We start from the raw sequence: 25578 nt of genomic DNA on the forward strand, positions 1-25578 counted from the left end.
CTGAATGCATTCCTAGAAGAATATTTAAAGTCCTAGCTAAATTTAGATATAGAAGACACAATCTCAAATGCTTATTCAGTGGATTTATCTTGCACAAAAATATATTGCAGCCAAATCTGTAGATGATTTTAAGACATACTGTATTCTAACAATACTAGTAATACAAATGCTTGTATGCAACTACACAAGTTTGACTGATGAAATAAAATTTTAAAAAAAGTTTAATGTGAATAACATTCTGAGAACAGACAGCCTTTCTAAGCCATATGGTGTATCAGAGAGTTGAATACAGAACTATAAGACCTCTCAATTATATCCAAGAAAATAGGCTGGTGCAATATATCATTCATTTGAAAACTTGCTAAGCTATTTTTAATTTAAGTATTCTCAATTCCACATGAAACACTCTATACAAGCCTCAGACACATACACTGGCACAGAGTCAATGAAAAAAGCTTTCCTTCCCAATTCCGTTTGCCAGCTCACTTGCCAGTTGTGATTGCTAAACTTTTATTTTGAAATAAAAATAGTGAAATAATATGCCACACTTGTTGAATGATGGATGAATGACACACACACGCACACACACCATAATGTAACAAAAAAAACCTCAGAAATGTTCTATTCCTTTCATCATGACCCATGGAAAAGTCTTGATGAGTAACAGAAGTGTATAATGAGTGAAAGCCACCTCAGGCTTTCCATTATAAACTTAAGTTTTCCAGGTTTTATAAAACATGGCTGTAAAATGTAGCTCCAGGGTAAAACACAGCACTAAAAAGAAATAATTAAGAGAAGTTTTTTGTTTACCTCATACATTCTTAATTAAAAATTGGCAGATATTGATTCTGAAAGTTGATTAATCATTTTGGGGAGTTCAAAAACTAATGAGCACAGTCCACTTTTAAAGTCATTATTTCTCACAAATATCAGAAGAACAGTGCCTTGACAAAAGAACAGGTAATTTTGCTTTAAATTTTAAAACGTGATAGCTGAACATTCAGAGTCCAAGTTAGAATAGAATAGAATAGGCCAAGTTTGATCAGACACCCAAGGAATTTGTCTCCGGTGCATAAGCTCACAGTGTACATATGAACAGCAAGTAATAGGTTGTCTAGAAAAGAAGAAAGTTGCCAAGTTATTTAGATAAAAGCTGATCTGCACCAACTGCAAGAGAAGTACGTGGTCAGCAAATATGCTCTAGATAAAAACAGTTTTAAACATATTAAACTCTAAAAATGTACATTGATTAGAAGGTTCTGAAATGAGCATTTTCATGTTCCTAATGTATGAGCAATGCTGTTCACCCCAAATGCACAGGATGCATGGAAGAGAGATGCAAGGAAAGAAGGAAGGATTTCAAGTAAGCTAAGTGGCAACATAATTTAATATATTTATCAAAGTGAAGATAAACACTAGATATTTTCTATCCTTTTGAATTGATCAGCAAATCTCAACATTTTAAGAATGCTATCAGTCCCATCATAAATTGATCACCATGGAAGAATGCCCATTTATAGACATCAGAGTTGGTAATTTTAAAAGATACAGGAAAGCAAACTTTAGAAATTAAAGATAACTTGTCCCAAATACAAGATAAAGAAACAGGGAGTTGGACTTTAAAATACAAAATGACTCCTTTTAAAGTGTAATTTTTGATTTCACAGAAAGACAATGAGGAAAAAATAAGTTTCATTGGAAATATGCAGTAAAGGTAACATCTGAATTTTAACACAAATCTTTAAAATTTCCATTAATTTCTTGTTCAAAATGATGCTCACTTAGCCCTAAAACCCATACTCTCAGCAAAGAAGATCCATCCCCTTAAAACCAGATATTCATTGATATTTTCAACATCTTGATCTATGAAAATGAATCATTAAATTTTATCATCACTTCCAACCCCATCAGCCTCAGCCTAGACTTAAGTATAGAAAAGTGATATCACTATAAAACCACACAATGAACCCATAAACATTATGCTATACAGGGACCCTATAGAAAGTCATACATAACCTACATGCCACTAGCTCCCACCTGGAACATATTACCAAATCATTTTAGTCTGTTTCTATGCTACGACTACATTTATTCTGAATCACTTGACAGAGTTCTCCAACTGATGAAATGAATCCCAGCATTTAGAACACTGAATTATCCATCCAACCAAAACAATAGACAAATCAATACAACCTGGTCAATTCCCAGGGAGGACTCATACTACTGGTTGTCACCTACACCTCACAGCTAAAACCACTCAAACACATGATTAACCTACAGTCCATACTAAAGAAATGACACTATACTTTTTCAGGCATTCTGTGACAATCCCATACTTGCATACAACCATCCAAAATATACCCATATACTCATAGGTAATAAGGAACAACAGAACAATGATACCACATAAAAACTGGATCCTGCAATAAACCCTCAAATCACACGCTCCAACAAGATTAGAGCTGCCTCCACATACTCATCCTCCAAAGTGATATGTACACCATCATCTGAAAGCAATGCCCTTCTGGATCCCACATAGGACAAATAGGACAAGCTTTGCACAAAAGAATCAGTGGATACAAGTTTGACATTAGAATTCAAAGCAAGGATGAAGTAACATCAGTGCATTGTAATTTCCCAGGATATTCCATTGTACATTTCAAAGTGACTGCTTTTGGAAATGAGAAACTATTGAACTCATATTTCAAAAGGTTTCACACAATCTCAGAAGGTCTCAACAAACACAGTGGGTTTCTAACACAATACAGTTGTTGACTCATAAGATAAATGTAAAGTGTAAGCTGCATTTGCATAACCTAACCTATCTATCTTACCTACCTTTCCTCCTCCACCTTTTTCCAATTTAAGTCTTACATTAGTCTATCCAGTGCTACTACTACCAAAAACTTGTAACTTTTCATAAAATTTGTTAGAAAGGTTCCTATCAGACTCCTGATTTTTTTTTGACTATCATAGACGAATCTGGCTGCCCTCCTTCTCTTAGTTACTTAGTTTTCTCTTTGGAATTGTTACTCTCAAGCGAAATTTCTTCTAGGATTACTACTCTGAAACACTGTTCTTCATCACCTTTACCCAAGATCAAAACTCTCTCCCTGTCCCTAATGATTTGTCTCATTTCTTTAAGTGGGTCTGTCTCCCACTTCCATCTTTTCACTTAATCCTCATTGGTCTCATCATGTGATTCTTATTCCTATTGCACTGTTGCATTGCCAGTGTTCCCAATATTTTCTTTTGTTTGGCAGTAACATATGGGTCAATAGCAATCTTCTGGGAGGAGAGATAACTCAGGAGCAATCAGGAGCCTTTATTTGCTCACCACCTCTACTTTCTAATAATATTTGAGTTCACTTGGCCCAAAAACCATTTGGGGAAGAAAGCAATGAGGTAGTCAGATTGGTTGATAATACTTTTCAAAGTAGCTAAAATCTGAGAATGAAGATCTCTAAAAGGATCTCTCTAAAACTGGATGAATGATCAAGCAAATTGCAAATGCAATTTAGTTTTAATAAGCATACTGGGTCCAAATTGTCCTCAACATATGATTGTAATGGATCCTGGAATTAAAAGTTGTAAGTTATTGCTGTGGCAAGTTGAGGAATCACATGACCGGATTTGAACTTACAACCATTTTTATGTTGGTCATTAAACAAATCCGCTTTCACCAATGGACATTTCCCCCCGGAAATTGGAAGTAAATGCCAGAAACTGGCAAAAACTGTCACAAATAGTGATCACATGATGACAGGACGCTACAAATGGCCATAAAGATGAATTGGCTGTAAAGTGCCCAAAATATAATCATGTGTCCGCAGGGGTGTGCGTGCCCATTGTAATTCTGAAAATGGGTTTTGTCTGTTGTAATTTTGATTGGCTGTTTAACTGACCAGCGGTATTCCAAATTCCATGGCAGGAACTATTAGAAAAGAAACATTAGAAGAGTATAAAAATACCAACTTTTTAAAATTTAATTTTATCTTAATCAGTGTATATTTTTAGGACAGGTAAAATGATGTTCTCAGTATCTGGAATAATAGAATATTTTTTTAAACAACTTATCACTTTCCAGATAACCTATTTAAGAATCAAACAAAGTATTTATAAGGGGTCCTTGGTGCTCTCTGAGCTTGGTTGTTTTCTTGCAAACATTTCATTACCCGAAGTAGGTAACATTATCAGTGCTGTTGATGTTACCTACTTTGCATAATGAAACCATCCTAGCTCAGAAAGCACCAAGAAATGAGCACTCATACTTCCGGGGAGGGACCTTGCCGTCGCCGGCGGCTCAACTGAGCTGCCCCCAGATTTCTGGTTCGTTATCTACTTAATATCAGTAGATATCTGTTTCTTCAGGCAAGAAGATAGCAGTGAGAGACCCAGCTGGTAAGAGCTTTCTTTGAAGTTTGCAGTTTTTTTTTTTTTTGCTGCGAACAGAAGGGGAGAGACGGCCAAAGCTGAGTCATACCTCCGGCCAGAAAATCTCAGCTGTTTTTTGCAGCACAAGGCAAGGAACCCCCCCCCCTTAGGACAATTTTTGAAACTATTTTATCTGAAATTAATACAAGCAGAGCCCGGACCTGAGAACTTTATTTGCTTTTTCTATGGAAAATCCTAGCTTCAATGCTATAAAAGCTCCTTTGTGTAATCGTTTTCAAGATGGCGATTTTGTAGCTTCTGCATTTGTTATAATGGTATATCTCTAATTCCCTGGCACGACTGACAGAGAGAAAGATCAAAGGAACAGCCAGATAGCATTCTCTGACTAATTAGATTTGTTTCCTTGAAGACCTACCAAGAATTTCTTTTTCTCTCTTATCAATTTTTAAAAGCTCCAAAGCCTCCTTGTCAATAAAGGGACACTCTAAACACAGACGAATATGAACTGTTTCATTATAATGCTAATTTTTTGAAACTTGCCTTGTTATAACGCTTTTTTCTGACATCTTTTGAAAAACTTCTACGAACAAATTAGGGGGGACATAATACTTTCTTCCCTCGTAAGCTAAATAACGGGCCAGCCGAGTTTGAATAACTGTTGAATAATTGTTTGAAGAAAAGAAATAATGGCACCAAAATCAAAGTCGGGGAGACGTCCTTTTAGCAATACACCTCATGCATTTGGCACAAAGTCGCAGCTTTCACCTTCTACGCCCCCTACTGGAGATTTGCTAACGAAAGAATTTCTTTTTGAGACTCTTAGAGAATTTAGAGACGAGATGAAGCAACTTATTACAGACTTATGTGATAAGCTTGATACCAGGATTGCTAAAACAAAGGATGATATGGTAGGACTTGTAACTGTACTGACAGAGTATGTTGCTGGAATGGAAGATAAGCTTGAGCTTCTGGAGGAAGCCAACACCAACCTGACATCCAAAATTGAAGTGATGCAACAAAAAGTTGAAAATGCAGAAAAACAAATTGTCATGATAAATTATAAACAGATGGAGCTTGCATTAAGAGTTAGGGGACTGCGTGAAAACGAACAGGAGAACTTGAAACAGATTTTTTCAGAGGCCTTCAGTCGTCTGGTGGGAAGACTGGGAATCAATTTTGACTGGCAGATCGAAAAAATTTATCGTCATAACTCGTGGGCGGCAAAACAGAGACAGCTTCCTAGAGATGTAATTATATACTTTGCTATAAGAGAGTCTAGAAATGCGATTCTACAAGAGTCTTATAATACCAGGCTACAAATTGGCGGACAGGACTTGATTGTCTTCAAAGAAATACCACCCCAAATGTTAAGAGCCAGGAGAGATTACGTCTTTCTAGTCAAAGAACTCAGAAACCGTCAGATACAGTATAGATGGGATGTGCCATTTGGTATTATAATTACATTCCGTGAGCAAAAATATCGTCTCAACTCTGTATGGGAAGCCCGAGATTTCTATCATAAGACCCTGAAGGTGGGACACCCTGAATCATCTGGACCTGGAGAAAGACAACGAGAAGGACAAGATAAACAACAAATCACACAACTACAAGACAGAAAGCATCATTTTCCCCTTCCGGAAGGGCAGGAGACCAGAGAACAAGGACCTAGCCGTACGACTACCAGACGAATGGGAAAACAAGGCAGATTGCAACAATCTCAATAATTATCGGCCATTGATTAAGGAGTTATGTCTGAACTCATTATAAAAGAGAAAGAAAATATTTTGCTATTTCAAACAGCTCAAAAACGATATAACTTGTCAGTAAGAAAATTATATTAAACTAACTGATCTAAAATATTTGCTCAATCTCGAATTTGGTCAATATTTTGTGACTTTTGCTACGCAAAAGAAAAATGGTATAGTTGTATACTGAAGAAGAGACATTAAGGCTGAACGAACTGATGCAGATCTCTTTGGAAGATATATTGCATTGGATCTAAAAAGACTTGATGGACAACTTTGAATTTTTATACAAATCACTAATGATTTATTTTCTAGGGTGAAGAAGACAAAGATTGCGGTGAGGGTTCTCTTGGATCACAACCCAGTTTGGACGCAATTGGGAAGTGTAGTGTAGGCAAGAAGGTCTTGGAGGTCGAATGGGAGCTTATTTTGATACGGAAAGCATATTAATGATTGTAAAAATTGTTATCTGAATACACTGTTCGGAACGTGAATAAGGGCATATCCAGGGAACTTGTAGGAGATCTAAGTAAAGCATATATGAGAAGAGTACTGATGAATATAATATATATATATGTATGTGTATGTGTATGTGTATGTGTATATATATATATGTGTGTGTGTGTGTGTGTGTATGTATGTATGTATGTATGTGTATATGTGTATATATATATATAAGATTTTTACAACCCCTGGTAAGCCCCAATTATGGGAGGAAGCTAACTGCTTCCATCATCTGTCCTTCGGCTCGTCACAAGAGTGACGGCTCGTCACAATATATATATGTTTTTATTTGTGCTGATAAATATGGACACAAACAAAGGCAAAACTGAAAAGAGTTGGAAGAGGAAACCAAAAGAAAAATTTGAAATGTATCTAAATTGTGTTATAGAGGAAGGAGGCATAAAGGGGACAAATTAAGGGTTTGGAAACAGATATTTAGATAAAGAGATAAGGCCCCTAGCTAGAGAAGAGTTCTACTTGGTTAATTTATTTGGTTTTAATACATTTTGAACAATGTTTCCTCTAATTTTTTTTCAGTGTGAGCGGAAAAGTATAGTGTTTGAGCGGCACATTTTAATGCCTGAGCACCTGAATTTTTTTCACAGATGTTACCTAAGACAACAATGAAATCAGTATTATTTGAAACTCAAAGTTATGTTTATTCAAGGTACCCGCTTAATTAAAAGTGTTATATAATATCAGTATCACTTAACAACGCTCCTGCTTAGCAACCAAAATGTTGGCTCAGGAACTCTGGCATTGAAGTGCGCAAGTCTTAAAGCTGTCAGGTTACAAGATCCTTGCACCTCTAACCCTTTAGGAAAAAAAAAAACCAGAGGTGTTCAAACTTGACAGCTTTAAGACTTGTGTGCTCTATTGTCTTTTGCTCCACTTTTTCATTCTCTATTTTTAGTTGTTGTTGCTCTAAGCTTAAAGTAGAACCCAAAGAAGAAGCAATTGTGATTTCATATTGATGCAGTTCCCGTGTTAGTTGGGTAACCTCAAGCCTCATTCCTTCCAATTCTCTGCTATGGCTTTGCTCTTTGTGGGATAACTCTTCTTTCAGCTGGGCAAATTTGCAAGTCAACATTTTTTGTGTGTAATAAATCATGGAGCATATTAATACCAATCTCTCTGTAACATAATTTCCTCCTGTTACCTTCTAAGGAATCCCATACTGTAGCAGTGTTTCAGAAACCCATTGCCTTATGTTACAGTTAAAACAGTCCTGTCTGAAGTTGGAGTATTAATCAGGAATCCTTGTATTCAACCAAATAACATCTAATTGATGATTTCCTGTATTTTCTTTGAAACCAGCCAACAACAATGTACAAATATGATCAAGTAAGGCTGCTTTTAGAAAATAGTTTGAATTGCTAAAGATCTGCAGGTTAGGGTACAAATTCCACAAAACAAGAACAACCTCCTAAAGCCATTCATAATAAACACCAGCATCTCTTACAAAGTTGGAATGATGGGTCTAATCATCAAGTAGAAACCTGTCAACCCTAAAAATCCCAATATAGATCAAACAAAGGATGGCATCTTAAGATAATACTCTCAACTCCTCCAGATTTTATACATTATTCCTAGAGGACCATCATCCATCTTGGATGGGGATAAATATTTGATATGGGCTGTAAGAGAATGTAAGACACTATGCTTAGATTGCCACATGCAACTTTAAATGGACAACTTCAGTTCAATTTACATGAAACAGTCACTTTAGCAAGCCACTCTGCTGGAACATGAACAAGCTTAAACACTACTGGCATTTCATTGTATAGAGTTATGTTCAGTTTTTCCTTTCAATCAAGGCTGGATGACTTTCTTTTCAATTCCTTGCACTCAACTACTCTTCTGGCATTTTGGAAATTATAATAATAATGATAGGAGACATAAGGGAAGCTCTTGTCATTTTTTTAGGAATATTCTGCAATAAGACCTTAGACAGCCCAAAATATAAACAGATATTAGTCTGTACTTTCTATAGCTATCTAACTTTACTTACATAACCTGAAATGAATACTGGGCTTTTTTCCATAAATAACTTTTAAAATGGAAAGGTCATCTTTCAGGCATGAAGATAATAATGGAAGCAATGAGTATTGCTCATTGCAACAACTAGAATAACTGCTGCCATCTCCTCCTCCTCCAACAGCACCACATTTGCTGCCCAGCGCTGCGGCTGAGGTGAAGCTGCAAAAGCTCCCACGGCTCCCCCTCTGCTCGGAGCACCTGAGCTCCACGTTACCCTGCCCCCTCCTCCACCGCCGTGCTTTTGAGGAGCCATCGGGGCCTTTTTTCCTGCTCCCGCCCCCCCGCTGCCTTCCTACTGGCTGGCTCCCGTAGCCTCAAGGCTCGTCAAAGCCGCAGCGCCGGGCAGCAAATCCGGCGGTGCTGTTGGAGGAGGAGAAGGCAGCAGCAGTTAGTCCGGTGGTGGCGGGGGCTTTGGGGCTTCACAATTACTGTCAGTCGCCCCGTGGTCATCAAAACAAGTCCAGGGCCAGTTGGCCAGCGCCTGCAAAGGACCTCCTCCCCAGCTCCGGAGCCTGTGGAAATCACTGCGCGGGACTTAAAAAGTCCTGCGCGGTCTTTTCTTTTCATGTGCGCGGCCGCGCAGGCGCGCACCTTAGAGGGAACAGTGATTTTGAAATCCTGTAGGTAATTAATTAATTAAGATTAGGAACAATGTAAACTGCTCAAGTTTGTGTAATGGTAAGAAGCTGAGTTCAATGCAGAGATTTTACTGACTTTTTCTTTCTTATTCTTTTTTCTTTTCCCTGTTTTTTCTTTATCACTTCTTCTTTCTTTCTTTTTTCTTAACTTACTTGGTTTTAATACATTCTAGACTGTGTTTGATAAAAAGCTATACCGGGTATGGGCTCTGGGAAGTCGGAAGGGGGGAAGGGAGGTGGGGTCATAGGGGGGAGGGGGGGAGGGGGAAAATATAGTTTGTGCCAGTTTTTAAAACAACATGAATGCACTTGTATACTGTTGCCTTTTTTTAAATTTTAGTATAAAATAAGAAGCTGAATATATTGATGAATAGTAGAAATACACCAAAGTGAGGAGCAGAGGGAAAGAAGAGGGAGGGGCAGAGAGGGAGCGAGAGAGGAATGGAAGGAGGGTGAGATGGAAGGGAGGGGGAGAAAGGAGCGTTAGAGTGGGAGGGGAAGTAGGAGAGGGGAATGTTGGAGGGGAGAAAGGAAAGTTGGAGGGGGGAGAAAGAAAGGGTGTATGGAGGGTTGAAGCGCTATATTGGTTTTGTATTTTGGGGAATACAAGGAGGGTTGTGTTTATTGCTCAATGTTATATGGCCTCAATCATGCACAGTATATACGTGAATGTATGAAATGAAAATGAAAAATGAAATAAAACATTTGAACATTAAAAAAAGAAAAGAAATGAGCACTCATTTCAACCCTGAGTTTCAAATATTCTCCTTTATTCAGGCTGTTGGTTTGAGTTCCGAGCTTAGCAATTTGGTTGCAAACATTTCATCACCATTCAAGGAGACATCGTCAGTGCGTTTTGAATTATGCTCCTCTGTCAGAACACAGGTCTTTAAATACCATTTTATGAGATGCAAATTAGTCTGAATATTTCTGAGTCATGGTCTGATTTCTGACTGTTTGATTGGCTGGCTGTTGTTGCTGGGCTGTAGTTAAGTATTGTCTGTGTAATGCAGATTAGGATTAGAGTTGTTATGTGGGTGCTTCTTAGTCATGGTCTGGTTTTGGCTTGTTTGAAGGTTTGCATGGCTGGCTCTTGTCACTGAGATGTGGTCTGATTTCTTGTGAGCTGATGGATTTTTAATTTTGTTGCTGCATATTGGGATGTCTGTTTGTTCGTTTTAACTGCTACTTTTTAAATGTTAATTCAGGGGTCGGCAAACTTATCAAAGAGCCATTTGGACCCATTTCCCACAGAAAAGAAAACACCGGGAGCCACAAAGGTCCTAACTGGAAGCCCCCTGTTCAATTCTGGAGCTGACTGGAAGTTCAGTTCCCCCACCATACAGTCTCCTCTTAGCGTGGCGTACTTTTTCCTTTACCTGTCATAACCGAAAGCCCTATCAATTGTGGAGACAACTGGAAAACCCGCCCCTTGCCATAGTCTTCTCCTGACACATTGTGCTCCTCCCCTCCCCCCACCAGAAGCTCCTCTCAAATTTGTGGCACTGACTGATGACGAAGCCGCAACAGAAGGAGGAAAGAGCCACATGCGGCTCCAGAGCCGCAGTTTGCTGACCACTGTGCTAACTGGTTGATGCAGTTCTTTCATTCTCAGCGATTGGTAGACTGGGTCGACCTTAGTGTGTCTATTGATTTATTGGTGGAAAACCAGGCTTCAAGGAATTAACTTTCTCTCCTTGATTTCATCTGGGTTACAACTGTAGTCCTGGTTAGATCAAATTTGTGACCTTCTGAATCTTCATGGACTGACATGAGGGATAGTGGGTCAAACACATTTCATTCTCCTTTATTGGCAAGGTATTTTTAATTCTAATAGCCTTCATTTTCTGATTCTCCCTGGCTCTGAATTTTACTGATAGACTGATAGAATTAAAGAATAAAGATGCTTTGTACAACTTTATTAGTTGTTAATGTCTGCTCTGCATTAAGAGGGCAAATAGTGAAATGTGTGACATTATCATTTAGTAAAAACTGAGATCATATTTAATAGCACTATTTCCATGATGATATCATCTATTAATGTGCAGTTTGATGTAGACACCATTGTAGCGGCTTCAAATGAACCCTTTTCATTTCATGTGTCCATGACCAAAGCCTTTTTCTTGGAGAATCTGGGCATTTTATTCTTTAATATTGTCATCCGAATTAATCTGCAGGTGATGCTTCCACTGTCACAATGCTACAATTCTCAATTTTCAAAAATTTTATCCAAACTACAAAATATATGAAAAATTTAAGGAAGATAAGACTATTCAATTACTTCATTGTGTCCTCAAATTTTACATTTTCAGGAGGTTTCTTACTGAAGTAATGGACAGCAGTGGCATGATGTAGAATCTGTGCCAACTATACTGTCAAGTTAAGGGCATGAATGTGCTGAATGAACTGTATCACTACCATATAATTCTGTTTTAAGTTGATGCAAATCCTAAGCGGGAAGTCTGCTAGAATTTGGTGAATCTTGCTTTTCAACTACTGTACAAATGTCATTTTCTACAAACGGGGAATACCAATGCCGCTTCTTCCCCAAATTACTTCTATAGCCTGTTTTTGAAATAGAGGATACAACTGATTATAGGGAATGGGAATAACTAGTAAACAATTATAGAATTGGGTTCAGTGTATTATCTTCCTGTTCTGAATGTTTCATTACCAGACTAGGTAACATCATCAACAGGATTAGTGTATTATTGAATCAGTGTATTATCATTACCATGTAAATAATAACAGATCTGTTGTATTCCATAGAAAACAGCTAAATATTTTTGTACTTGTTGAGGTGAAATTTATACTTAAGAGAAATTACTTCATGCATTTAACATCTGATGCCAGAAAAGCAAACAAAGGATAAGAAATGCTTGAAATTAGCATGCGTTAGTGAATACCTTGTTTGCTTCCCAACAGTAACTTAAATTTTGGGAGCCCTATCCAATTTTTGTGAATGTCTTGTCCACTTTGCTTTCTACTTTCTTTACTATGCTACACCGTTGTCCAAGCAAACATTTAGCTAGCCATATAAAACTAAAAGATAAAAGTTAAATTTTCCCTAACAGTGAAAGAATGGCAGATGTCCAGAAGATGTTCAAGCGTGCCAAGCTCACTACTCCAGTCTCTTTTTCCCCTTTAACTTTTACCAAGTGCAACAAATTTTTGCACAACAAAGGAAATACGCTGCCCTTCTAGAGCACATTTTTCCACATGTACAAATAAGATTGTACATTTTCCTAACCAAGAGGAAAATCGATTTCCAGAGCAAGGCAATATATGACCATTTTTAAATCAACCCACCCCGGCTCTGCCCACTGTTCCTCATTTGTGTTAAGAACAAATTACAGGCGTCTTTTCCGTATCCAAAATAAAAGGACATACTTTAATTACAAGAAAGCAATATGGTGCATATGCTATATACCATCATATTCATAAAGAAAAGGAGGAGGGAAGGGCAGCTTTAACAAGATTACACAGATTTGACTTTGATCAAGACACAGCAGCACGGAGGCATCCCGGGCTTTTCATTGCTGTCTTCAGGCTACATTTTAATAGTTACATTAGAAACGTGAACACAGGCAGAAAGAGTGATTTTTTAAAAAGTGAGCAAGAGAACAGCACTTGCCTTACAAAATGTTTCCTGCAATATGTTGCCAGCTATGAGGAGAAAACGAGGGCTGAGGAGCAGGTGAGTAGCTACATTTCCATTCCACAGTTTAATTCCCTATTTTGAATGCTAGGCCACAAATAATGTGATAAAGCACCACATTAAACTTCGTTCTTCTCTCATTTCTCCCCCAAAAGAAACAGTGTTTCAACTGTAGGTAATAGAGCTGAATTTTTTTTCTAATCAGCAAGAGCCTAATTAGAATCAATCTTGAACAATAAATTCAACTGGAATACCTGGAATATACTGGAATATAGGTATTCCAACTGGTATCCTTTAATAGTATCATCTTAAGGATATAGATGTTATGTATATACCAATGCTTTACTTAAATAAATCCAAAATGTATAGGTAGAAATGTTATTATACTATTATTTCAGAAGATTCTTGGTTCACATCTCCCTTAGTGTCTTAGCAATTTTTCAGGGTGCCCCCAGCAGTTCCCTGGTGCTCTGGGAAGCTGCAGCAAACTCATTAACAATTCTGTTTATTAAGCAGTGAAATATTCTGCGGCATCACTGTGAGTTTCCTATCGCACCCCATGGGGCTACACCACAGTGTTTGGAAACTGTGGCCCTATTTAGAATTTTGCTGATACTGTTTTCTCTAGCAAAGTCCTATCAGATGGGTCAAAATAGGTCTTTCTATAAAAGACAGTACTTCTTTGATTCGTAGAAGGGCCTATATTTCAGGTCACCATGAGTGGTTAGGATGTATAGGAGAACTCCAAAGATAACCTCCCTTTTCCTTTTCCAAGCATCTCCTTTTGAATTCAATTAATCTCTGCAGTATATGCATTTCAACACTTTTTTGCTTGCATCTATATTTTCATCTAGATGCTATACCAATAAACTTTAAAGTTTACAAAAATACAGCTCAATTGAGACAGCATATTTTATCATATGATTTCATTAGCTGAGTTAATTGGCCAGTTTTATTTTGAATTTAGTCAATGGAGCATATATTTTTTTCTCATAAAATAATCCTGGCAAATTTTAAATCAAGATGAGAAAATTTATTTTTCCTTGTTTCATGGTGATAAAAGGAAATTATTCTTAAAAAATCAAGAGAGAGAGATTATACATTTGAGACTCACAATTTTAATTTTGCATTTAATATCTTTGTTGAAATTTATTTGTAGAACCTACAAGTTTTTATCTCATGTTTTTATCTCATATATATTTCACTGTGTTGGTGTTTGGGATCATTTCTACAAAGATAATAAATCACTGCCAAAGTGTGACATGAAGGTTTTTTTTAAAGGAAAGAGTATTAATTCCTCAGCCAAGCCATTATTATATTGAGGACTGCTTTCTTTTGAAACATATTTGCACCATAAATGTAAAACCCTTATGGATAGTCAGTACTAAATTTATTATAGTGAAAGAGCATGGGCAATAAAATACTATTTTCAGGTCCTGGCCGGAAAAAAAGATTTGCAGGTATTCTAGTTTAATAAGCTATTGTGTGGATAGGCTTGAATAATGGATGCAACAAGACCAATTACTCCTACCATATTTCCCCGAAAATATGACAGGGTCTTATTTTCTTTTGACCCACAAAATATGGCTTGGGCCTTATTATCAGGGGAGGGCTTATTGTTTTGGGGTTGCTGGGCAGCTGCTCTCTTGCGAGCGGGCTCCCAAAGAGCCAGGCACACCTCAGGGGCGAATGATTGTGTTGCGCTGTGGCAGCAGCGCAACACAGCAACCATGAAGTGACTATGCTCATGAGCAGCCACCCAGCAAATCCCCTTTCCAGATGGGCACAGCGCCATTCACTGTCCTAGGGGTATCACCAAGCCGCGCCTGTTCGCCGCCCCCGGCTCCTGCGGCTTGGATCCTTCGGAATGCCCCTAGGTCAGTGAATGGCTCTCTGCACGGCTAGAGAGGGGGGTTGTGCAAGCGGCTGTTCCGCTCCCTGCTCACTTTCCTCCCAGCCTCCCAATGCTCTGGCCCAACTCTCCCTGCAGAGCCAGGGCACCACTGCTGCTTCCTGCTGCCGCTGCCATTACAGCATCACTTTTTCTGTGGCTTCCAAACCACTGAGGTAGGTTGCCGAGTCTTCTGGCAGTGGCTGCTCTGGGAGTACGTTCTATGATTGTACCTTCTGGGAGTACGCTCTGCCAGCAGCCAGCCCACAACCATAGAGTGTACTCCCAGAGCGGCCACTGCCAGAAGACTTGGCAGCCTACCTCTGTGGTTTGGAAGCCATAGAAAAAGCTATGGTGGGATGGCAGTGTCCACGGTGGTGGTGCTCTGGCTCTGCAGGGAGAGTTGGGCCAGGTTATCGTGAGGTTGGGAAGCACATGAGTGGGGAGTAGAACAGATGCTTGCGCAACCCCCCTCTCCAGCCATGCAGAGCACCATTCACTGACCTAGGGGCATTCTGAAGGTGCCAAGCTGCGGGAGCCGGGGGGTGGTGATCAGGTGCTCACGCGGCTTGGTGATACCCCTAGGTCTATGAATGGTGCTGTGTCCGGCTGGAAAGGGGGTTTGCCAGGTGGCTGCTCATGAACGTGGTCACTTCATGGCTATTGTGTTGCGCTGCTGCAACAGTGCAACACAGCCATTCCCCCGAGCTGTGCCTGACTCTTCGGGAGCCTGCTGACAAGAGAGCAGCCACCCAGCAACCCCCCTTTCCAGCTGGGCACAAAGCCACTCATCGACCTAGCGGTATCCTGAAGGCGCCAAGCAACCCTACCCCCCCCCCGTTCCTCTGGCTTGCCGCCTTCAGGATATTGCTAGGTCAGTGAGCAGCGCTCTGCCTGGCCGGAGGGGTTGTCCAGGGGGCTTATTTTGTGGAGGGCTTATATTTTTGCCCACCTGAAAAATGTGGCATGGCCTTATTTTCAGGACATGTTATATTTTCGGGGAAACACAGTATTTTATTTAGAACTTAGTTTGCAAAACCAAGTAAAAAAGCAAGGAGGCATGCACAAGTGTTTTAGGTACACCAGATGTGGCATGATATCTCAACGGCCACATTCCCACAGTATGTGGGACCTAGGGTTGCTTTGGTAGACAGAAATAAAGTAGGAGCCATTGGCCAGATTTTCGGGATTCAAAGGTTGTAAAGGGCAGGATGGATGCTTAAGCCTTGAAATATTTAAGGTACCAATTTCACAAATAAAACCTGTACAGCAGGACTAAAAATCTGAAAGGAAGAGTCCATTCCCCACTATCCTGTCACAGCTGAGGAAGTTTCTTGGATGAGAAGCTAAACATCCTCAAAGAAAAAACAAGAAGCCCAACTGCCTCCAGAAAAAGCACCATGACTTGGATGACTGAGAATTTCTACAGACTGAAAGGAAGAAATTACTTACACATTTTTCACTCTTATAAAAAAAAACATTTCATTCATACTTTTTTACATTCTAATCCAATATCAATTATGACTTGTACTACCTGTAGTTGGAAATCTCCCCTGCACTACATTAACTCACTGAAGGAGAACAGCCTACCTTGCAAAGCCAATTTAAAGAAGCTTTCTACAAAAGAATGGGGAAATGAAAAAATGGATGATAAAAGCATGATAGCACAATCAAAGTTAATGGGCTATGTCTTAGGGAACAGAGATCCCTAAGAGTCTCAGGGTCAGTTACTTGCAGGATCAACACTCCCTGAGGGTATCTGCCAGTCCTACTGGAATAGACAGGGTAGGTGCGCTCCAGGTCCTCTCCTTTAAATATTGTCATCTGATATGACCTTGGAGGCTTGCTTTCTTGGTGGCCATCCCAGCCCTTTGGAATACCTTTCCACTTGAAGTAGAGGAATGGCTACTCTTTCAGCCTCTTGCAGGGCTGTGAAGACCGGGCTCTTCCTCCAAATACCGGACTAAGAGGAGAGTTGAGAGGATGTTTGGTCTGGCAATTCCGCCTTAGGGGGAAGGGTACCTTTGTTTTTAACTATGTTTAATGGATTGTTATCAGCCACCTACAATCATTCTACATAATAGGCAGCCATATACATTTTTAAAAATAAAATGCAATAAAAAATAAAATAAAGTTTAAAAAAGTCTCATCTCAACCTTTTAGAAACAAAATAGAATGCTTCCCCAACCATCTCTGAGAGTGTGAAGGTACAAACAGAAAGAGTTGAAAAATCCATTGATTAGATAGAAAATCTGTATGCTCTAAAACTGTTGGTACATGTATCTGAGATGGACTCAGAAGTAGTCTAGGTAAGACATAAGATAAAACAACTGAACCTTTAATCATATTTTTCAATTTTATTGTTAAATCTCTGTCTGTCTCTCTGTCTGTCTCTCTGCCTGTCTCTCTCTCTCCCTCCCAGTCTCAAAATGTCTGTGAACAGACAAAGGTCATTCTCGGGGGGAAAAAGTGAACTATTTGTTTCTATTACGATAGGATCTAAGTTCTTTGACAGAAACCCATCAAATGCAAAAGAAGGTAACACTGAGAATGACTCCCATTAAGTAAAATAGAAGCATAGTATTTTGAAGAGAATTTTCATGTAATTGTAATTTCAACTAGGAAAAATAAAGAATTTAATTTAAGCTACCCCCTAAGAAACTAAGAGACTTACCAGAGTCCGCAGCCAGCATTCCTCACAGTGCACATGCCAGCACTGGATGGAGGTCAGGGGCATTGTATAAGAGTCCTATAGAAAGAAAGTAAAGTTACTGTATCACATACTATAAAATTATGGAAATTGCTGATTGAATTTGGAATTATGCAGGGCAGGGCAGGATGCAATGAAGCAACGAATCTCTAAATTTTATTTTCTCGTTTGACCTCCATATCACTGCTTGATTTTACATGCATTTGTGAACTGATGCACATTTGTAAATATAAAATGCAAATAAAATGCAAAATATATACCTTTGATCATACCCCAAAGAGAACACAGGGGCAGTATAGTGCTGCATGCTTACAAGTAGGTTAGGAACAAATTAAAGGAGACTTTTAACCTTCAATTGTGAAAAATGGAGAAAAATTGACTTTATTGATTAATCATTGAACAGATTAATTTCACATTAAGATACTAACAATTCTCTTTAACAAATACTTAAAGCAAACTCTTGTTACAATCATTCAAACACACATATCCACCAAATATATGTGCTTGGTGTCTAGAGAGATCAAGGCAAATGTTAAGACACCTGACATTCATGCCATTGGGGAGATGTGGGGAGATAATAGTTTCCATGCAGACTTAATTGTACTCTGCGTCATAGGAAAAACTATTTCCTAAAATAATGCTATAGCTCAGAATGAAATACCCCTAAAATAAAAATTCTGAGTTTTAAAACTGCACGACGTATACAAAATGATATCAACATCTGCAGATTCTGATCCACTAGAGGGAGCTTCAGCACTTCAATAAGCAGGAGGTCTTTATTTACAGCCTTTTCCAGCTCCTGCTCTCCAAATGTTGTGTTGTGAACTTCCATACAGCCACCACGATCAAGGACTCTTTTAAATAATTTTGTAAATGGTCTGAATTGAACCCTTAAGCATTAATCACAGGTTTTGAAATGAACAAGTTGCATGTTGCAAATCAGGAAGAAAAACATAAACATATGTTCTACAAATGAACAGTGATATAGTTTATAAAATCAAAGCTCATACATTAAACTAAAGTAATGTTGTGCTATAACAGATATACTGATACTAACTTCAAAGAAAGAAAAAAAGTGCTTTTCTATAGAATCAAGCAATAGTGGATAATGCTGCAGTGCATCCTATCAACGATGCCATTTTGCGACAGCCAAGGTAGAGGTATAGTGTCATTTCCTCATTCATAACCAGAATGGCAAACTACTCACCATGCAAATGAGACATTTATAGCGGTCCCCACGGGAGAGCTGCCTTTCTAATTCACGGACGCGAGCCTTTAGCGCCTCAAATGTTGTCACTGCCGAGTCTTCTGTAATCCTAAAATAGATGACAAAGTCAGGGCTGGCTGAGTTCTTAGAAACATTTCGCTGATTTCATTATGTGCCAAGCGCAGTAGGCAAACCACATAAAGTTAGCGTACATCTTGGCTCTTAAGAAGTGATTAAACAGATAGAATCAAATCAGCTTATAGAGTATGTAGGCTTGAGAATCAGCTGAGGCAGCCAACACAGGAGAAGATTTAACAGCAAAGGTCAAGGAGCAAAGTAGACAATATATGAACTTGTGGGCAAATACTGTACTTTACTCTGGAATGGGGAAATTTGGGGAAAAAACACTGATACATTTTGTATGTTTCCTTTTTGCCAAGTTGATGCTAATTTGACATTAAAAGCAGAATCATGCAAATGAACATTTCACAAAAAGCGATATCATATCCCCACACAGAGAGAAATTTTCCTAAAGTTGTAACTTTACCATAAGCATTAAAAAGGATTGTTTTATATATAAGTGCCAAGTACTTTCTTGCAATAGCTAATCAATGCAATGCTAAACTATCAGAGCATATCTCTATAAAGAACTTTTACTTCATAAAAAAAGGAAACTTATCTACCAGAGGGTAAATCCATGTGCTGCAAATGTATTAGGTTTAAAAGATTGAGAGGGAATCAGCCATTGTCTAATATATTAATAAATCTAACTCTGTCATGGTTCAGAGGAGCAAGTAATCCAAAACAAGGGTTTCGCATAAGGAATGGGGATGCAATTCTTTAGGATCATCCTTACTGTGCCTATATAGTTTCAACTTTCTGCAGAAATATAAATTTGCTCTAACCAAATAGTTTAAGTAAAAATACATATTTGGCATATATACATTTTACCTTGGTAAGTTTATTTTATCTCCTAATATTGGGCTCCTTTGTTTACTGTTATGACCCCCCTCGTCCCACACCAACACACACTCCGAGCCAAAGATAAGTTATGGCATTTAATTAACAGAGAAGGTCCTTGGCAGCAAACCGGCACACACTAGCTTGGGCAGCAATCCAGCACAGATAAGGCTTGACAGCAATCCAGCCTGCCAAGCTCACCATAATGTTCTCCGACATTAGTTCCTGCGTTGACTTCTGCAAGAGGGGCGTGTGCACAAGCAGTCTTTTTATAGTCTTGAGAGGAGCCTAATGACCACCAGCTGAGTGCAATTACCTCCTGTAACTGCGCAACTGTTCCTTACGCCTATTAGCTCTTCGGTGCCGGGTATCCAGGAACAACTCACTGCTGGCATCCGGCTCACTCTCCCTTGTCTCCTCCCCACTGGTCCAAGGCTCAGGCGCCTCCTGGTGGCCAACCAGCCTCTCTGCGCCCTGCTCGGAATCGGAAACCTGTCCAGGGTCCTCCACATCCTCCAGAGCCGACTCATAGGGCCCCTCACTGTCGGAGTCTGGTGGCAGCTCCAATGGCTCCTGCTGGGCCACAACAGTTTACTATAGTAACTGCTGCAGCCGAATGGGAAACCAGTTTTGTTGTATTTAAGTACAATGACAATAAAGATTATACTTACACTGAAGGGACAGGTGTGCTATACTGGGATTATCCTAAGAGCAAAGTGTCTCAGCAGGTAAAACTACAAAGAGAGGTCAGCTTTGCTGGAATTAATTGTATATTACTTTCTCCTTCTATGAGTAACTGTTATAAGTTACTGACACTACAGTGTTTATTTTATGGAGGTTTTTAAAATTGTATTTTTATCATGGATTTATTCTATACAACATTCATGGGTTATTTTAATGATATGCAATAGATTCACAAATAAATAAATGAAAACGGATAGAAAGTTAAGCTAGGCAGCATCTCCGATATGAAGCCCTGCCAAAGGAAACTGAAGCTTGGAAAGAAAGAAGCAGGCTGTAATAGAAAAAAGCTTGTTTATAGGAATCCTAACAGTCCAGCTCTCGCTGGACAGTTTCAGGAAGTCTCTCAGATGATCACTCTTGTCCAGTAATAAATGAATGAATGAAAAGGCTAAATAGAAGCATATGCAACACCATTCAGTGTCTGTCTGATACAATGGTCAATCAATAGCAGGATTGTAGATCAGGGTGCTAGTTAACTGGAAAATTACTGCAGTGCTGTGTGCGTCACGCTGGAGGGATCCTGGACAATCAATGAAGGAGGTATTGATTTAGTTATTATCACTTCATATGCTTCAGACATTGTTAAATATACATTTATTAAGGGAGGGATATAGGAAGACTGAACAATATAACCCGCTCTTCCAACTTAGCCAGAATGCAACCTAGTAGTAAAATATGTCCAATTTCAATCCCCCGTAAAAAAAAAAATTACAATTTTGCCACTCCTGTATAATTGTGGCTCCAGCAGCAGAGAAGTGGTCGAATGAACACAGACCTATACAAGAGAAGTGACTGGATATTTGCCTTCATCCCAATTTTGCTTCAGAATTCAGAATGCTTTCAAAATAAATTTCCCTTCAAGTTTATTTGAACAGAATACAAATTCCCTTCGTCCTCATAAATAGTCACACCATATACAACATTTCATAAATTTTATAGTCCTGCTATTTATATGTGCCTTGTAAAATATATTTAGAATTGAATATATGCAAGACAAATAAAATTTCATGGACTATATTCAACACCTGATCTCTTTATTCTTTCCATCTTTAAACATAATCTTTTTTTTTTATAGGTCTGTGGCTTCAAACAAATTCAGGGCTTCTAATAAATTTTTCATAAGAAAATGAATTCCCTCCTTGCTAACTACTTTATCATGGAATTAACTGGTGACTAACATGTGCATCAAAACGAGATCCCCCGAAATAAATTGTTTTCTATAAATAAAGAAATACATACAATATTTGTTAGATTGCTTTTTCTAAGCGAAAACATGTACAAATACAAATAAAAATGTACAAATACAAATAACAACAAATCTAAAGAAAAAAATGGCATATAAAAGTATATGGCAACCTAATAATTAATGATTATAATTCAGTATAGCAAAATGATCTGAATGAATCTGAGTGCACAGGAAAATATACCTATGAAAAACGCAAGTCTTAAATTATTTCAAGAAATGGCATGGGTTTTTCACACTTTAACTACACTAGACTAATTTTGTGCAATTAAAAAAAACCAGTTATGCATTTTATTCACTACATTCAAGATAGACTATACTGAGGTTTCTAAAATATCATCACATTTAAATTGATTAATTTTAAAAAATCCCATTTTCTTTCAAGAAGCATATTAAAAGGCAGCAATTGATAAAATACAAATATCTTTAAAGAACTTTAACTGTTCTTTCCCCCAAATCCAGCCTTTATTCCTATATACTTTGTGTCTAATTATATTTATGAAATATCAGTTCTTGTTCCCTGGCTACATATTGTTGCATGAAACTTTTACTGCAGAGATAACATATACTATCGATTAGGTAAGCCTGACAATTTCTCCACCTATAGAATCAGAGCTTTTTATTCCTAAAACTTGCTAATGTGCAAAATAAATTTTTGATTCTAGTTTTCTCATAACCCACAAAAAAAATCACCTTAATGATTTCAGTAGCCCAATAACAAACCACTTTATAGTGCTTCTATTTCAATGGTTCCACTTACTAGATACCATATAAAGCATATAATTGTGAGATTACAATATGTTTTGGCATTTAGTAAGGAAAAATATATAAAAAAACGGGTCTTGTGGTTAACCAAAAACATGTGCAGAAAATGTGTAAAAATCATATTCAAGGCAAAGTTGTAATAAAATGTGAGTATAGATGCAGGTTTCAGTGCAGTCTTAAGAGGACACAACATAATCAAACTGGAGATGAAAGCATTAAAAAAACTTGCACTATCAAGAGCCTGGATCAACATCAGTAACACCAGCAGAATATGTAAAATGAAAGCTTTACCCCATTTGGATTCTTTTCAATGGCAACCATGCAGTTTTGTATAGTAACAAAAGCAGCTCAAGTATCACACTGACTAGCTCACTCCTATCAGCCAAAATATTTACATCTTACAATAACTTTCCATAATTAACTCGTTAATTAAATGCAATGTAGATGATAGTGCTCCAGTTTGGGCAGCAGCAAGAAAGCAAGCTGGGTCAGGCCATGCAGAAGAGATCTCTTTCAGCAGTCAGAGTTATTTGGTAGCTTTACTCTGAAAGCGGGTAATTAACAGATCTATCAAACTTGCTAAAGTGGAACATTTCACCTTTGGGACTGCATATTCTGCCCAGTATTAAGAAAACATACTGTAAAATATACAGTGTTTTTGTTACTTTGGGATTGCGACTATACTTAAGTATCACATAGGGCTTATGTAATGATTGCGGCAGATTGGAGACTGGCCATAGCTAATGTAGTAGTCCAATCACAAATTACATAGAATATTCAGTGAACAACCAAGACAGAATAGGGTTAAGTTTATAGGCCCAATACACAACTACCCTATTCATCTGGAATTGAATCAGAATGAGAGAATACATTTTTTAAATCACTTAATATAGAAGTTAGCTTTCCCATTGGACACAAGAATGTCTACTGCTTGGTATCTTTGTAATCTAACCTTGAAAAAAGGCTGATTTGGAATCTTGTGAAGGAATGCTGCCTCCATTGAGGAAATGGCAAGAATTCCAATGTTGAAAATGGGTATCCTTCCATTTTGATTAATGTACTCTTTCTAGAAACATATATTCAAAATTCTGTTCACCTATAATTATAATGGTGGCTTATTCTGGCGACGTGCCCTAGATGCTGGTTGCCAAGTTATGAATAATGCAGTGTTCCACAGCCTAATTTCCATGTTCTCAGCTGAAAATTTGGAAAATGCTGCATGCAAGGGTGAGTATCTGCAAAGCAGAAGCCTTCTGTGCCACAAGAGCCTCTATTTTTATACTTGCTTGCACAACTTGTTAATGCTACCAGCTGCTTGCCAAGTTTGGAGTTATCTGTTGACTAATTTAATCTTCATGCAAAGCAAAAGTGTTGAATTGCTCAACCCACAGAGGAATTCTTCTTCTTCCACTTGCATGCTCTATCACAGTGGCATGGCAGGAAAGCTTACTGTCACAAGAAAGCATTCTAAGCTGCATTTAGCCAGGTCCCAGTAAAGATTCCCCACAGAATTGCTGTACAGAAAGATTCATTATGCTGTTTTCACACCCCTATCCCTTCACTAACATGGAGTTTCAGAATGTCTCTGCAGGAGCAGAGAATGAGTCTAGGAGTTGGCACGCAGCCTTCTCTGTTTCCAAACTTACATACCAGGCCTGAATCAAACTGCACACAGATGGCACCAACAATCAATGCAAAGAGTAAGAAGCTTTTGAGTCAGCATGATTAGAGGAATGGGTGGGGTTGCCAAGTTTAGTAGCTGGGATCAATTTTTTAAATTTTATTTTAGAAGAGAGATGAATTTGCATCACAATTCTAAATGTGTAATTTAAACAATATGCAGCACCTAAAAGGCAGGAAAACACATGGTAAACTGAGGAAGCAGTTGACATGGAAAGATTCTACTCTTATACTGAAGCAATGGTGGCTAGTACTTCATTCTTTTTAAAAAACTGGGTAACATGCATTTCATAGAATCAATCGAAGAAACGTAAGGAAACTGTTCACAAAATGGCAGAAACAGGAAGTGTTATCACAAAACATTTGGGTCAGGTTTACATAATTTTTAAAGTTTTGGAATGTTCCAATAAAAGCTATGTAGACAGCTATATTTGTGATTCACAGAGATCATAATGAAGAAAGAAGAGGCAAAATGAAATAATAAGAACATGTTTTTATCATCAGTGCTACTAAAGACAGTGTTATTTGAATCACTATTGTGGTTTTCAAATTGGCTTGTTGCATACATTAAACACTTTGATTTTGGATAATAGCAGATAATAAAAAATCAGAGGAAGCACTCAGAGCACGGCTTCTCTAAATCTTTCCATCTTTTTTACCAGCAATCACCACAGGAGACATATTCTTCTTATGTAGTATTAGGATGTCTTTATATGTGTGCAGTGGGAAGAGTAGGGTAGGCTGCACATGCTATACATTGGTTCACATAACCAGAACAGAGGGGACTCAGAATGGAGCAGTCACAGCATTCTGATCTGTTGTCCAACTATCTCTCCTAGAGATGCATTAGAACAGGGATCTGTCCCATGGGGTGCTTCCCACGGGGCTGGCTTGAAAATATCAAAGGACCAGCCTGTGGTGTCTTTGCTGGCCATAACAGGCCGTGGGGAAACTACGTGTGGCCCCTGTGTAGCCTGTTTTTGGCCTCCCTGGCCTCCAGCGGCATTCTTCCGAACAAAAATGGGCTGCACAGATGCCCCGTGTGGCGTGTTTTCAGCCAGAAGAGTGCTGTAGGAGGACTGGATTGGATTACAATTATGTGGCCTCAAGTAAGTGCCTGATCTGGATAGAAAACAAGCAACATCCTATGTGATTACTACAGTTTAATGCCAGATTGTACATACTCTACAATCAACAATCTATAATTGACAGCAATTTCTATTTACTATCCTGGAAATTTACCTTTGCTGTTAGATCTTGTATTATCATGCTATTTATGCTATTATATTTTTATTATTAGTTGAATAATAAAAATACAATAGTATAAATAGCTTTAATGCCTGGAAAAGCAATTTACTATTAAACAATGGGGTATAAATTTAGAAATAAAAAGTTTAG

At 38.3% G+C, this 25578-nt stretch overlaps 1 protein-coding gene across 6 annotated transcripts in view; it reads right to left on the reverse strand.

The window, feature by feature from the left end:
• Positions 1-25578, reverse strand: part of RNF220 (ring finger protein 220) — a 402605-nt gene that overhangs the window by 5520 nt on the left and 371507 nt on the right. For all 6 annotated transcript variants that reach the window (XM_032218004.1, XM_032218003.1, XM_032218002.1 and 3 more), the window contains 2 exons: positions 18789-18897; positions 17546-17620 (listed from right to left, as the gene is read on the reverse strand). In XM_032218004.1, the coding sequence (XP_032073895.1) occupies positions 17546-17620; positions 18789-18897 (184 nt within the window). The remainder of the gene's footprint in view (positions 1-17545; positions 17621-18788; positions 18898-25578) is intronic.

This window comes from Thamnophis elegans, chromosome 5 (genome assembly GCF_009769535.1).
Source record: "Thamnophis elegans isolate rThaEle1 chromosome 5, rThaEle1.pri, whole genome shotgun sequence".
NCBI lineage: Eukaryota > Metazoa > Chordata > Lepidosauria > Squamata > Colubridae > Thamnophis > Thamnophis elegans.